At 36.1% G+C, this 16369-nt stretch overlaps 3 protein-coding genes across 4 annotated transcripts in view; 1 reads left to right on the plus strand and 2 right to left on the minus strand.

The window, feature by feature from the left end:
- LOC144973951 (uncharacterized) overlaps positions 1-9661 on the minus strand; it is a 31943-nt gene extending 22282 nt beyond the window's left edge. Inside the window, exons 1-2 of one of the 2 annotated variants that reach the window (XM_078916842.1) lie at positions 9491-9661; positions 1438-2651 (exon numbers count right to left, since the gene is read on the minus strand). In XM_078916842.1, the coding sequence (XP_078772968.1) occupies positions 1438-2567 (1130 nt within the window). In that variant the 5' untranslated portion in view covers positions 2568-2651; positions 9491-9661. The remainder of the gene's footprint in view (positions 1-1437; positions 2652-9490) is intronic. The other variant, XM_078916845.1, reaches the window with a different exon arrangement.
- LOC144968055 (uncharacterized) lies at positions 2635-8899 on the minus strand. Its single transcript, XM_078906064.1, has 2 exons — positions 8044-8899; positions 2635-2651 (listed from the first exon to the last, which is right to left on the minus strand). Exons 1-2 carry the CDS (start codon positions 8897-8899, stop codon positions 2635-2637), a joined length of 873 nt encoding a protein of 290 aa, XP_078762190.1.
- Positions 9662-13608: 3947 nt separating the features above from the next.
- Positions 13609-16369, plus strand: part of LOC144973960 (uncharacterized) — a 28809-nt gene continuing 26048 nt past the window's right edge. The window contains exons 1-2 of the mRNA XM_078916853.1: positions 13609-13698; positions 13816-14030. Coding sequence (XP_078772979.1) covers positions 13880-14030 — 151 coding nt within the window. The 5' untranslated portion in view covers positions 13609-13698; positions 13816-13879. The remainder of the gene's footprint in view (positions 13699-13815; positions 14031-16369) is intronic.

The following is a 16369-nucleotide window of genomic DNA, read 5'->3' on the forward strand; positions in this document are numbered from 1 at the left end:
AGACTCACTAACAATACAGCGAACTCCCTCAGTATGCATCTCATGCTCTGCCAGCGACGGCTTGGTCACGTACACAGGATGGACGATGGACGCATACCCAAAGACATCATGTACGGTGAACTAGCTTCTGGACGGCGACCAACTGGCCGTCCAGCTCTGCGCTTCTATGACGTCTGCAAACGAGACATGAAATTGACAGGCATCGACTCAAACACCTGGGAGTCGCTTGCTGACGACCGCAGCGGCTGGAGATATGCGGTGATGGAGGGAGTGAAGAGGGGTGAGGAGAGGAGAAAGATGAAGTTTGAGGAGAGGAGAACAAGGAGGAAAGAGAGGCAGCAGATCCAAATACCAAACACACAGTCAAACTACGTGTGCAACAACTGCGGTAGAGACTGCCATGCAAGGATTGGTCTGCTGAGTCACACCCGTCGTTGCTCTCAACAGGACTGATGAGACTAAAGCCATACAGAGCGCAAACCATCGTCTCTTGAGACGGAAGGATGCCTACTACTACTACTGATGATGATGTGGTGGTGGTTGTAGTAGTAGTGGTCGTGATGATGATGTGGTAGTGGTAGTTGTAGTAATAGTGGTAGTGATGATGATGTGGTGGTGGTAGTGGTGGTTGTAGTAGTAGTGGAAGTGATGATGTGATGCTGGTGGTTGTAGTAGTAGTGGTAGTGATGATGATGTGGTACTGGTGGTTGTTGTAGTAGTGGTAGTGATGATGTGATGCTGGTGGTTGTAGTAGTAGTGGTAGTGATGATGATGTGGTAGTGGTGGTTGTTGTAGTAGTGGTAGTGATGATGTGATGCTGGTGGTTGTAGTAGTATGGTAGCGATGATGATGTGGTATGGTGGTTGTTGTAGTCAGTTTAGTGAGTGATGATGTGTGGTGGTAGTTGCAGTATTAGTGGTAGTGATGACGATGTGGTGTGGTGGTTGTAGTAGTGTGGTAGGTGATGTGAGTGGTGTGGTAGTAGTGGTAGTGATGATGATGTAGTGGTGGTTGCAGTAATAGTGGTAGTGATGATAGTTGAATATAGTGGGCAGTGATGATGATGTGGTGTTGGGGGGGGGGGGGGGGGGGGGGTTCATTCTTGGAACAAACTGACCTCACCGGAATTTGAAGGAAGTTGCCCGGAGCCCGGAATTTTTTGCTTCAGACCAGAGTTTTTTCCGGTGAAACCGGAGTTTTGGCATCACTGTGTTTAAAGACATTTATATATGAGATATAATATAAAATAACAGTTCACGGATCGAAATCTATCACTCACTAAAATTAATTTTTTTAACATTTAGGAAAATATCACAGAATGTTTAGCATCATAAACACATCAATATTCTGCCTTCCTCCAAAATGAAAGGGTTTTTAATTGACCCACAGCTAAGATCACACATATTTCAATATAACATATCAAAGATTAACTCCTACCATTGAAAAACAGATCCAGTTATGCCATCATCATCAGCAGGCAAAAGCTTTACCTTGGTACGCCTGTGTCGCTTGCTCATCTTATTTCTCATAATTTTCAACAAAGCTTTTGTGTTGTCTTTCCTTGTAGTGGGGAAACAGTATTCTTGCATTGGGTGTTTCAGTCTGTGACTTTGTGAGAAGAGGCCAAGGAAGAAGCATGACTGACACAGATCGTAGCGAAAACATTGCATACATCGGTATCGAAAGCCGACCATTGGCTGAGTGTTACAAACACAACATTGAACATTATGTCGAATGATCTCTGTGGCAATAACTCTATGTAATGTGGGGAGCCAAATTATGGAAATCGGTTCTTGGAGCAGCCAGGAATAAAAAAGATCTTGAGATTTCTTTTCACTAGTTGAATAATCATTAATATTACCATCACTGCTTATTAAACAACTATTTACTGCAGCAGATACATTTGTTCCAAATGCTGTGCTTTCTTTTAAAAGCTCAGTAATTTGCATAAGATCATGGATCAAATACAAAAATTTTCCCCTTTGAATAAATCCTTGATAATTGCAAATTTCATCAAAGAAGAATCTATACTTGTCACTTAATTTAGCTGAACACAAGGCTATTAAAGCTATCCTCACAGATCGCCTCGCAACTTTACCACAACGAGAGGTATCATACAGCTCCAAAATCAAATTCAGAATGATTTCCGATACTTGAACTAGTTTGTTTCTGTGAAGCCGAAAGGAATCTGATAACTCTAAAGCTTCATAAATAATGCTGAACATCTCTCTACATGAAATGGTATCTTCACTACTGCTGTCACCATCAAGAACAGGCTTGCTTAAAAACACCTTCTTGATACTCTTGATTGAAATCCAACTCAATCCTAGCTTAACTTGTAGGAATCTTAACTTCATAGCAGTGCGATAGGCAGCATATTTGATGTTGTTATAATCTCCCATCTCTTCAAATACTTTACTGATATATGGATGAACCCAGCTGGTAATCCTCTGCTGACTGTTGACGAAATACAAGACTCCATCTTGATTCTCCTTGGCCTCCCAGCCTGCCATGATTAAGTCGTAGCTGGACCCAAATGATTTACACTGGGCTAAAGCTGATGCCATGATTTGATCAACTTTACAGGAAAGAATCAATATACCATATTTTCCATGTAAACATCCTAGGTAGTTTTCATAATCGATAGCAACCTGAGAGAAGAAAAGAAGGATATATGTTCAACATCATGTTCACATAAAATTCTCCAATAAATTGTTCTAAATGTTAATTATGTATGTAACTTGCAAATCGTTATTTCTTACAGAGAGGAAAGATCAGAGGAAGAGAGAGAGAGAGAGAGAGAGAGAGAGAGATTTGTTTGTTGTTGCTTTAGGTCTCTTCCAACACAATTGAGGTTATATGAGAGACCGCTGAAACAAAAAAACAAGCAATCTAACAAAAATAGTACAAATGTCAATCAAAATCATAACCTAAAGATATCATAAGCTAAATTATAAATAACCAAGAACAAACAGGCAGAAGATTTACAGAAAAAAAAATATCCCCTGTCAAAAATACAATCACAAACCAAAGAAGCAGGATAGGCTAGTAAAGAGAAGAAGAAACGACATCACTATCGGATCGTACACCCATGCGAACATCATAGGTATATGATTCAAGGGTGATGCTCCCATCCAACCACCCACTGAGAGAGAGAGAGAAGAGAGAGAGAGAGAGAGAGAGAGAGAGAGAGAGAGAGAGAGAGAGAGAGAGAGAGAGAGAGAGAGAGAGAGAGAGAGAGAGAGAGAGAGAAAACACAATCAGAGAAAACAACTGTCTTTCTGATGAGGGATATCAAAGCCCAAGCTTTCCCTCTTATAATAATAATAATAATAATAATAATAATAATAATAATTATAATAATAATAATAATAATAATAATAATAATAATAATAATACTTTATTGCATCCCAAAAAGGAAATTTTTTGTACAGACGTGTTATAATTTACACAATAAGATAAAAATACAATGGAAATAGGATGTATATATATATATAAAAAAAGGAGCAGCTCTATAACCAGAGCTGCGCTTTATAATATGAATAATTTCAACACTGTAAAACAGTTAAAACTGTCACTATAAATTGAAAATTGAAAAGATTGCAAAACAAATAAATTAATAAATTAATATTTATATTTTTATAAAGTAAAAATGAGAAATAATTATATAAAATGATTATTGCTTGTTGTTATAAAGCCTAATACTGGACAGCAGAAAAGATTTTCGGTGTCTCTCTGTTTTCGTTGAAATAGAGAAAGGGCGACCACTTCTTTCTGACATAATAATTGATGGTCTTAGTGGATGATACTGGTCATTTAATATTTTAGTTATTTTATTTATACAAAATTTCTCGTATCAAAGATCTACATCGTCAACATAATTATAATAGCGTTTAATGGATTTTTTAATATTTGAATTTATTTTGTTCCTTTCCACTGCTAAGCAATTGCCTCCCCAAGCTGTTATACAAAATGACAAAACACTTTCGATTACTGCTCTATAAAATAATGTGCAGAGGGTTTTATCTATTCTAAACTGAGAGAGTTTTGATATAAAATATGTACGTCTGCACATCTTATGCCTAATTATTTTCAAGTGTTCATCCCACTTGAGCCTGTCATCAATCGTTACACCAAGGTATTTGTAGTGAGGAACTCGCTGGACGAATTGGTCCTTTAATTTTAACGGTTCTATCGGTTCCTTCACTCTCCTAAAGTCAATCACTAGCTCCTTTGTCTTGCTTATGTTAAGCTCTAGGTGGTGGGCATCACACCAAGACACAAATCTATCAATTTCTTGCCTATAAGCCACTTCGTTGCCATTTGTTATGAGGCCTTGAAGAGCGGTGTCATCTGCAAACTTTATTAAAGGTACACACAGGTTTTGACTTCTACAGTCATTCGTGTTAATTGTGAATAATACAGGGGACAATACACAACCTTGTAGTTATACAGGAAGATTTGTTTTGTCCTAATTGAACATATTGTGCTCTCTCCGTAAGAAATTCGAGCACCCAAGCAATTATATACTTGTTTAAATTCAGACTAGTCAATTTTTGAACAACCAACTGAGGTTGCATTGTATTGAACGCTGAAGAAAAATCTGCAAAAAGCAATCTGCAATAGCTCCTAGCGTGATCTAGATGCCTGTAGATGTTGTTTGTAAACAGCAAAATGGCATCCTCTACGCCACGTCCTGGTTTGTAAGCAAATTGATGACTATCACTCAATGGCATAAACTGATTCCTAATTTTAACAAGAACAAGTTTTTCTAAAGATTTCATGACTATTGTAGTCAGTGCAACAGGTCTGAGATCGTTCATAGTTTCAAGTTTTTCTTTTTTTGGAACAGGAATAATTTTTGAAGTTTTCCAAATTTCAGGGATCGAAACGCATTGGAGGGACCAGTTAAAAATATGTGTATAAATGGGGGAAAGCTGATGGGCACATTCTTTTAATAAATTTCCTTTCAATCCATCCGGCCCAGCAGCCTTCCTCTCGTTTAGTTTCGAAAATACGAATCTCGTTTCCTCTTCACTGACCTCAATAGTCATTTCATCTTCCAAAGCCCTGTCTAATTTATGTTTTTCATTTTCAATATCAAATTTGTTTGCTGTGTCGAAACGTGAATAAAATTTATTTAAAGTTTCAATTTCGATATCTTCTGATATAATCGTGGGCTTTGGATTATAGTTAACAGCAGTTTTAAGCCCCCGCCACGTGTCCCGTATATCCCCCAGAAGAAAAGCATTTTTCAATTTTATTTTTGTACTTGTCTCTACAACTAGATATTACCCTCTTTATCTCTTTTTGTTTTCTTTTCAGATCTTTTTTGTTTCCACTAGTATAGACAGTTTTCTTTTGGTTCAATAAAAGTTTTAGATCTTTTGTTATCCAAGGCTTGTTGTTAGGATAATATTTTATTTCTTTTTTACAAGACACTAGCTGTTCACAGAATTTTAAATACTCACTCACACAGTCATTCAGCTCATCCACACTATCACATGATTCGATAAAAACATTCCAGTCAGTGCATTCAAAACAACCACGCAAATCTTCACACACACTTCCGTTCCAGATCTGTACACTTTTCTTTACTGGTTTTACACGTTTAAAAGCAGGGCGGTAGGTGGGGAGTAGCAAGAGCATGCAGTGGTCAGATAAACCTAATGGGGCACGGGGTAAACATTTATAACTATTTTTAATATTACACAGGAATAAATCTAATGTTTTTTTGTCCCTTGTCTCGCAGTCCACGTATTGATGAAGTCCAGGGAGAGTAAAATCGTTACATTGGTTAAAATCGCCAGTGACCATCAATACGGCATCGGGTGACTTAATTTGGATGTCCTGTATTTCTTTCCTCAAAATACTTTTCGTTGTGGTGTTGTCTGATGATGGTGAAATGTAGACGTTGATGATGATGACATGAGTATATTCCCGGGGTAGATAATATGGTCGTGACGAAACAGTAATAAATTCAATATAATCGTCACAATACATTTTCTTTATCTGACAGTTATTGGGGTGGCACCATTTGTTGTTAATATATGTGTACACCCCACTCCCTGTTCGTTTATTTACATTAGTCCGATCTCCTCGAAATAGTGAATATTGTTCAATATTAAAACATGATGATGGTATGTGAGGAGATAGCCAAGTCTCTGTTAACGCTATTATGGAGGCTTGACGATAGTCACTATTAAAACGACACAGTGAAAACAGTTCATCAATTTTATTTTTCAGTGATCTTACATTACCTGTCACTACACAGGGTAAAAATGGACGAAAAGGCCGTCTGTTAAATTTTGTTTGTTACAGGAAAAATAATATATAATATAGAGTATGATGAGGATGGTGATGGTGTTATAGGGGAATGGTGAGAGTGAAGGATGGTAATGGAAATATTAGGAAGGTTGTTGTGATGATGATGTTGTTGATGGTGACGATAACTACAATATTGCTAGTGTACATAATGTGTGAGTGTATATATATATATATATTTTATATATATATATATATTTTAATGTAATGCATGTTCTTTATAATGAAGGACTTCCGTAATTTCAAGCACTTTTATTGTATTACTTAATCTTTTAGCCATTATGGACTTTCAATGAGTTACAATGACCAATAAATATTACTACTTAAGATAAGTGTAATTTTTATAAATGGTGTGATTTTTTCTCATTAAAAAATTGCTGAGTTGGCTGTCATTTTGACTCTGGCTGACACAATTATTATTTACTGTGTTTCCCTTCAGTTTCGATATTGCAGGTAATTGAAAACATTAAGTTTCATCAGGTTATAGTATCTTTAGTTAGGGTTGATGGGGGTTAGGGGGACCTCACCCCGATAAAATAAGAGGGGGAGGGGGGGTGTCTCCCCCAGATAATTGCAAAATAAAATCAAAGTGACTATTTCTCTGAATGCTCGGGAAAATAAACTTGATCTCTATTTCTCCTAACAGTTTCCGTTCTCAAGATTTTTTTTCGGTTAATTACGAGAGTGTCTGTGTAAATGGTGAATGTGTATGCATTTTTTGGGTTTTCTTTTGCCAGTGCTGGGAGCTCTGACTTTTATTCCCAACTTTCTATAAGACTTCTATCTTGAGTTTGTGCTATCCTGTCTTTCAACCCCTGTTCCCGTCTTGAGACTTTGGCTTTGTTATTTAGGTTTACTTCTGTTCTCTCTTTGATGGTGCAGCGCAAATTGCAAAAGTGATTGTGCCATCGATAGACCTGTAAATGAGCTCTATAACAATTGACTGAAACTCTTCGTATCATTTTCCAAGCTCTTTTAACTACGAAACTCATAATGGATTGTTGATTGAAATTAGGCAAGTGTTGACTGTTGACTCTGATTTTATTACCGGACGAACATACCTGGACTATTCGCGTGATGCCTTGATACATGGCATTTTTTAACCACCCATATATCTCCTTTATATGGAGAACGTCCACTTCGGTTGAGACGTTTTCTTTATTATTTCCAATACTATAATTTACCTATCGTGAACTAGTATCTAGTTAGATTGAGAAATCCGTTCAACAAACTGTCCACTCTGAGCAAAAACTTTTTAATCGACCTGGCGTCCGTAACCCATCAGCTACAGGAGGCTAGCCGACTATTTGGAGAAATGAAGTTCAAGTTTATTTTTCCAAGCGTTGGGAGAAATAGAGCCGGCCAAATAAAACCCCTTCTGTCTTCTGTAACTTTAGTTGTTTAAGTTTACGAAGTGACTATTCTCATCCCCCTAGTCCAGGATGCTAGTCTCCATAATAGTCTAGTCCACAATTGTTGTATGTTTAATCCAAAGGTTGTAATGCAGCAATTTGTTAGTATAGTATAGTATAGTATAGTATAGTTTTCCAGCGTATTAGGCGTTTTGTGCCTTTGCTGATCTTGGCATTCAGTTCATCGAGATAAAAGTCAATAAAAAGCCCTAACAGATCTTTTGACCTGTATCTATAATATATAAACTTTTTGATAAATTGAAGGCCCTAACCCTAACAGATCTTTTGACCTGTATATACGTCTCACCCTTTGATGGGATCTTAATGGGCGGTTCAACTATGCTAAACATGTAATCTGCTAAGTGGCTATCTAAGCTATTTTTGAAGGCGTTGACACTTGGAGCATTGGTCACCGTTTCAGGGAGACTGTTCCAGCGGTCGATCACACGTTGATTAAAGTAGTGTTGCCTAAGCGATGTGTTACACCTTGGTTTATGCAGCTTGTAATTATGACCTCTAGTTCCATTGTTTGCAAACACGAAAAGTTTACTCTCGACTTGATACAAACTGTGTGTAAACTTGTATGTTTCAATCATATCACCTCGTACTCGTCTGTATGTCATGCTTGGAATTTCAATACGTTTCAGTCTATCCTCATATTGCTTATCTTTCAACCCAGGAATTACTTTTGTTGCTCTGCGAAGCACGCCTTCAATAAGTTTCTTATCTTTCTCAAATTGTGGTGACCATACTGAGTTGCTGAACTCGAGATGGGGTCTGACTAATGCAGTAAATAGTATTTTCATAGTTGCTGCATCTAAATAGGTAAAAGATCTTCTGATGAGTCCAAGGATTCTGTTTGCCTTATTAACTTGTGTTTCTATATGCTTTGAGAATTTTAATTTAGTATCAACATGTACTCCCAAATCTTTCTCAAGTTTTGACTTATTCAGAGCTGTTCTGTCGCTACAGTGATGCTGTCTCATATCGTAGTGAAAGATTTTGTTTTTCGTTCCAAGATGTAGCACTGTGCATTTTCCAGCGTTGAACTTCAGTTGCCAATCGTCTGCCCAGTTGACTAGATTGTCAATATCTAACTGAAGACTGTCTCTATTTTCTAGATTGTTTACCTTTCTGTATACTTTAGTATCATCGGCATACATTGAACATGAGCTAGACAAAATACTTGGTAAATCATTAATGAAGATTACGAAAAGAGTTGGACCTAAGACGCTGCCTTGTGGCACTCCACTAAGAACTTCTGTCCAATTTGACACTGTGCCTTGCACGCTAACTCTCTGTTTCCTGCCTACTAGAAAATGCTTAATCCATTAAGTTTCTTGTCACAAGTTGCACAATTAAAAAAAAAAATCAATCAAATCCAAATCGCAAAAAGCCGGCGACGTTTTTTTCGGTAATCCAATCCGCGGGGGGGGGGGGGGGGGGGGGGGGGGGGGGGGGGGATGAGAATAGAATAGAGGCAGCCTTAATTTTAATTTAGGCGCGCTATGAATTTTCTTGCTTGCGTGATGACATTCTTTTTCTCAAAATAAAGAAGTCTAAAGTGGAAAAATCCTTAAATGGGAGGCATTTTTAGGGGTTCCAAACAACTTTTGTTGAACACTCTCACACAAATGGAAAGATTGAATTGTAAATGATTATATTATTGATTGAAATGGAAATCGAGTTTGCAGTTTCGCACTGTCTCTTCAATGACCTTCAATTTTAAACACAGATGTTCCGAAACAGCCTACCAGAACTAAAGTAATCAGGAAGCATTGTTCAACATCATGTTTACATAATTTTCCAAATACTCCAATAATTTTTTCCGAGTAGAAAAATCGTATGTGGACTACAACAGCCGAAAGAGAAGGCGTTCGAAAACATAAACACTGGGGTCATGACTCACTAATTCACCGATTTGAAAACTTGCCAGGGATTTTTACGCGAGGTCTCAATTTTAAAGCTTATGGAGAATGAACTTATTAAACTTTTTATTACCTGACTCATCCATTCAGATTATAAAAAATGGCAAATATCTAGCTTTACCTATTACATATGCCAACTACATCAAAAACAATTGTGGGTAAATAATTTGATTAATCAGTAATAATAATAATAGGGCAATAATTTCTCTTTGATATCAGTCAAAGCTAAAAAAAAAAACCAAAAAACCATTAATCACTTCGATTTTGAAAATGTTTTACATTTTTTTAAAAATTTCTTTTTACCCACATACGTCTATTAGGATAGAGATACATTATAAAATGTATGTGTCTGAAAAAGGATTGGCTAGTCAAAAATGTTGTTCAGTTCACAAAAAAAGACAATCTGTCTATTTAAAAGTTGTATCCAATCTAGTATTTCTTTTGATTCCTTTCCCCCTCTCCCCCTGATATCTTTATATAATCGACTATTCATTTTTAGTATCTTATTTTTCTTTGTTTTATTTATTTTTTATGTAACATGTCGGCATGTAGGCTTTTGTTATTATTTTGATTAAAAACAAAAAAACAAAACAAAAACAAACAAAAAAATAGTCAGAGAGAAGGGGAAAAGAGAGATGAAGAACATGAAAACAAAAATAAATAATGCACGTATTTACTAAGATGAATAAATGGGCTATTTTTTTTTAAATTCAAAATTTATGCAAATATGAGTACGATAAACAATAAACAGGACATTTACATACAGATTGTCTTACACCCAAGTCTCAAAGCGCTGTACAAATAGATACGTTACAATTTACGAGCGCATGGACATCACAGTGCACAATCGAACTCTCACGAACACAAACGCCATCGGACAACACACACGCACACATACACACACTAACACACACACACACACACGCACACACACACACACACACATACATCCACATGTTTTACGAACTAAATTAATCCCGCAAACACAATCAGCCTGATAGATGTCCTTGGGAGTGAGTATGTAACTTGTACACATAATGTATAGGTTACATAAAGGTGGTATAACTATGTTTGTAATAATAATAATAATAATATATACTTTATTCATCCAAAAAAAAAAAAAAATGGAAATTCGTTTACAGACGTGCCATGCATAAAAATGTATAAACACAAAGTTGAGAATCAATGGCGACAATGTATATATATATATATATATATATATATATATATATATATATATATATATATATATATATATATATATATATATATATGCAAATGTACAAACTTGTAAAAATATACAACCAAGAACCAATAGCAACACCTTATATATTAATTTAATAAATTGAGATAGGCCATACCTCTGCCTGTAGTCCGAACTTGTGAGTGTATATTTAAAAGATAGTATTTAATTTAAATCACAGTTGGGCGTTAAAAATTCGAACACCATGTGACGTGTTGTCTTTGTTTTTATATATATAAGTAAGGATGTATAGGCACATTCTTAGGGTTATGGGGCGAGGATGGATGATCTTTATTGACAACCAGCATATATTCAGACTAGAAAATAAGATGCTATCATTCTGGCACCAGATGATCAATTACACAAGGTATATATCCAATTCCTCCGGAAGAGCGGTTTTACACTTCCAATAAAATAGGAACCAGTTTTGATTTTGTTTTTTACATCACAGTTTTCTTCCCTATTCCACCAATCTAAACTGGCGCAGATACCAGATACCCATGTTGTCAGCGGTTTAAAAAACAAAACAACAAACAAACAAACCAAAAACGGAAAAAGAAGTGTGTGTGTGTGGGGGGGGGGGGGGGGAGGTGTCCTGACGCTGTACGCGGCTCAGCTCTATTCAAATTAAGAAACAAGCATGTACCCATATATATCAGGCACGTGCTGTCCATAGAAGCACAGTAAGCACGGCTTACCCATTACTTTCAAGTTATTACCTAAAATATTGCAGAAGAGAGTAAGACGAACGTCTAAGAAATATTCATAGGTTTCATAAATTTTAATGGAAAATTTGGAATAGCAGCCTGATAGTCAAGTAAGAATCTATTGGCTGCTATCGTGACAAACAGCCTGGTGTGACGCGATGAAGAGAGAGAGAGAGAGAGAGAGAGAGAGAGAGAGAGAGAGAGAGAGAGAGAGAGAGAGAGAGAGAGAGAGAGAGAGAGAGAGAGAGTAACAAAGCACGTTGCCATCGCTTGTTCCATCAATTTAATAAGCTAATAATAGAGACACGCTGATAATAAACTATCAAATTAAGAAATTAAGGAGCAAGCACCGGTGTGAGGTAAATATCTGAACAAGTGTGTATGACAGGTCCCAGACAAAGCAAGAAAGAAAAATCCCAGAAAATAAAACTACCTCGACTAGGGATCGAACCTCAGACCTTCTGATTACCGGTCAGACGTGCTGTCATTACACATATTTTGTTCCTCACATTATCAACAGAATCACAAATCATTCGCTATGTATTCGCTTACTCTCACTTATACACTGTAGGATGCATTATGGTAAGTAAAATATTTATTAAAAATAAATATATATGACCATTTATATCGTGTATTTCCACGAATTTATGTGTAAGGGATATATATATATATATATATATATATATATATATATATATATATATATATATATATATATATATATCACTGACTTATGCCTCTTGGCTCATGGCGGAGCATAGGGCCTCAACAGCACTCTTCCATCTTCTTCTGTCCTTGGCACAGACCTTCGTCTCACTCCAGGTAAGACTGGAGACGCTCAAATCTCGATGAAGGCTTCTCCTCCACGTCTGTTTTGGACGACCCCGTTTCCTCTTGCCACTTTCTGCGTCTGACCTGGACATCCAAAGAAAAGAAAAGGAAACCAACCCCCCCCCCCCCACACACACCCCCAAAAAAAAATATTTAAAAAATTGAGCTTTTATATAGAGCAATATCCACTAAATGTGCTCAAAGCGCTTTACAAGAGGTCCCTGGTCAACAGCAACATTTAACATATAGGACGGGACATGACGCCTATTAGGCGATATTACAATTTTTAGGACAGAGACAACGCTGTTAGCGGCCAGGTACTCATTTTACACTTGATTACGGTGAGAGAATGTGAGTAAAGAACCTTTTCCAAGGACTCAACTATGCGCCGAGCGAGGCTCGAACCCAGGACCTTCCGATCCGAAAGCGAGTGTCATACCACTAGACCACATAGCCGCACAAAACAAAAAAAAAAAACCCCAAAAAACCAAAAACAAAACAAAACAAAACAAAATAAAAAAAACAAAAAAAAAAAAACAACAACAACAAAAAACAAACAAACAATAAAAAAAAACAATAACGAAAACTAACATATAAAATACAACATAACGAAACAAAAATTAATTAATAAGATTAAATAAAGGATAGACAGAAACAGACCTCCATACAAGGACAACGATAACAACAGCAACAGCAACAACAAAAACAACAACATCAATAACGATGAGGATGATGATGATAATGATGATGGTGGTTATGACGATGACGATGATGGTTATGAAGATGGTGATGATGATGATGACGACGACGACGACGACGATGATGATGATGATGATGATGATAATAATAATCGTCACGTATCGTTCAATTTAGTATCGATCACCAATGGTTCCTTGGATTTGAGAGTATCGTTTGAGACAAAAAGTTTTTGCCAGTAAAACACACCAAATACATTCATACAATTCGAATACACATTAATTGCAATATTTAATTGATTCTCTGATTAATTAACAAAAAATCTTTAATGCAAATAACAAAACTTAAAATTGATTTTAAAAGTAATGCTTATGAACATAATACCTGTTTGTATAACAAGATGTAGGTTATAATGCAAACAAATAATTGTACTGTAGTAAGTCAAGGGGGTTAACCCTAGTTACTAAATTTTGTCCCCAATTTCACAATAAACTGAGTGAGTAATGGCATCAACTGCGACGTCGAGGAACATACTTTAACAATTATATTCTTTCGAGGTAGATTTTGAAATGATAATTTTATCGTGTTTCCATTAACACCATTGATTTAATGCTGTATTTTGATATCACACGTTCATAACCTTTTTTTTCTCCATCTCCTGTCACTAAATTTAGGCTCTTGGTTCTGACGCAAAAACACGTTCAAGTAGTACAGGAGTCAAGAAGATATTTGGACAGCATGTCAGAAGGTGATAAAACGGTTGTGAACAGGAACCATGCCCAATATAGTGGTGGCGGTGGAGCATCCCAGCCTAGGCAACCGAATTCTCTAACACAGAGTAAAGTTTTGAATATTATTAAAAATCAAAATCCAGAACAAGTTCAACCAGGTAGGAAGTTAAAATTTACACATGGACGGTGAATGGCGAATGGCGTCTTATGTTAAGTTTGAGTCTAACCATGTAACTGGGAAAAAAAACCCCATTTTTTATTTTTAGCTAATAAAATATATTATTTGAAGGGTTTACTAGATCTTTAATTACCCTGTGTGTTATAGATATATTAGGCACTTTGATAACTCCAGTCCAGTGGCCGCCGATAGGCTCACTGTAAGGTGAAACTCGTTTTTTGGAACTTTATTTTTGACCCTTTACTGTTTTGGTCACCATGGCGTTATTTGTGAACCTATGTGACTAACTTTGGTATCATTATAAAGGGCACAAAACAAGCTTTCTAACGGTGTATTTCATTCTTAATTCTTGATTGTAATTCTCAGAAAGCTTATGTAATAAAAATTTATAAATTTTTGAATTATAAGAACTTTTTAAATTATGGATACATTTTAATTATACTTCATACATCGATAGACAATTAATTGAAGAATATCTCTGCCAAATTTCATCAAAATTGATACACTCGCTCATTATTTTATTTTTTCCGCCATCAACCCCACTTTTTAGGACAAAAACCTCATATTTTTTTCCATTTTCATCTATCCTTAATTTTTTCCATACTTTCCATCCATGAAAATGATTTATATGAAAATAAAGCTTATTTTCTGACCATTAAAATGATACCTGACACTTGCCATTTATTTTTTAATTGAAACAAAATTACTGAAAACAATAAGTGGGCCATGTTGACTGTAAAACTCAAAATTTCCCGATCGCCGCGAGATGCTGGTTTTGAGGCAGCAGTGAGATCACAGATCCTCTCTGTAAAATTGACAAAAAATTTCAATAGAAAAATATAAATAACTCTGGAACCGTAGGTCGTAGAGAAACAAATAAAGTATCAAATTTTATGTTTTTTCAAGTCCCATCCCCCTGACTGAGTCAAATCAAGATATTTTGAGATTGAAAATTTTATCAAAGTGCATAGATATATAGATATTGAGTACACCTACACGATATGTCAGTCAATTGTATCCAATCAATCCACTATTTGGTATTGCATTGGCAAAGGAGCGAGGTCCCTGCCGCCATCTTGCTTTTATTTTACACAGTACTGAGTTGCCACCTTGACTGTTCTTGATAAATAGTAGTAATGCGTAGCAGTAAATAGCAGTAGTTGGAATGGCTGATCTTAAAAGAGGAAAATGAGTTGGAGAGTGAGAGATCAGAGAGAGAGAGAGAGATTATAATTATCACACTCAAATCATCTAATGTTGGAATCAATCGAAATAAAGGATGAATCGTATCATTTAATAATGCCCTTAAAATGTATAATACGATTTGATCAATGCTTTTACCCTCAATGCTAATTTTAAACGATCATTGACATTCACGAGGTGGGCAATCAATTGCTTCATTTTAATTTAATTTTTTTTTCTTTTGTCGGACCATATTCTTTTGAGGAGGCTCCGTAGTTTCACAGCACTTTTATTATATTACTTAATCATTTAGCCAGTATGGACCCCCAATTAGTTGCATTGTCCAATAAATATTACTGTTTAAGATAAGTTTCATTTTTATGAGCGGTATGATTTTTCTAATTTCAAAAACAATTTGCTGAGTCGGTTGTGATTTACGACTCCGGCCAATACCATTATTACTAACTGTGTTCCCATCAGTTTTGATATTGCAAATAGTGATGGCACACATTGTTTCATATATGGCACACATTGTTTCATCAGGTTATAGTTTTGGGGTTCGGGGAGTTTCCCCGGATGGGGGGGGGGGGGGGGGGGGGGTTAAACGACAATTTAAAAAAAAATCCCCTCTTTAGGCGTGCTGTGAAACTACGGAAGTCCTTGTTCCTTCTTTAGTCACAGTCACAGTGGTATCGGACTTAAAGGTAATAATTAAAAGAAAATTAATTTTATCACTAAAATGGCACATTTAAAGATGATAAATGGCAGCATTAAAAAGGATTGGCTACATTTTTGGATTCCAGAAATAAATCAGGTAACAGAAAAAAAATTTGCTTATTTTTAGCTTTGTAACACTTTAAACCATCTGGCCATGGTAACAATGTAAACAAATCAAGATGGCGGCAGGGACCTTGCTACTTTACCAATGCCCATTGTTTGGGTGACCACTGTCTAATGCACCAATTGGAGGCCTGAAAGTATGTGTTGTTGGTATTGATTAAATGGTTCAATTTTTTTTTTCAAATTTTGTTTAAAGAATTACATCACAAAAATGCCATCATAATTTGCGCCATCTTTTCGCGATATCAAAATTTTTAGGTGGTGTATATCATTCAAAAACCACTTGTTCAATTATCT

This window comes from Berghia stephanieae, chromosome 1 (genome assembly GCF_034508935.2).
Source record: "Berghia stephanieae isolate SIO BIC M18660-M18661 chromosome 1, UCSD_Bste_1.3, whole genome shotgun sequence".
NCBI classification, from domain to species: Eukaryota; Metazoa; Mollusca; class Gastropoda; order Nudibranchia; family Aeolidiidae; genus Berghia; species Berghia stephanieae.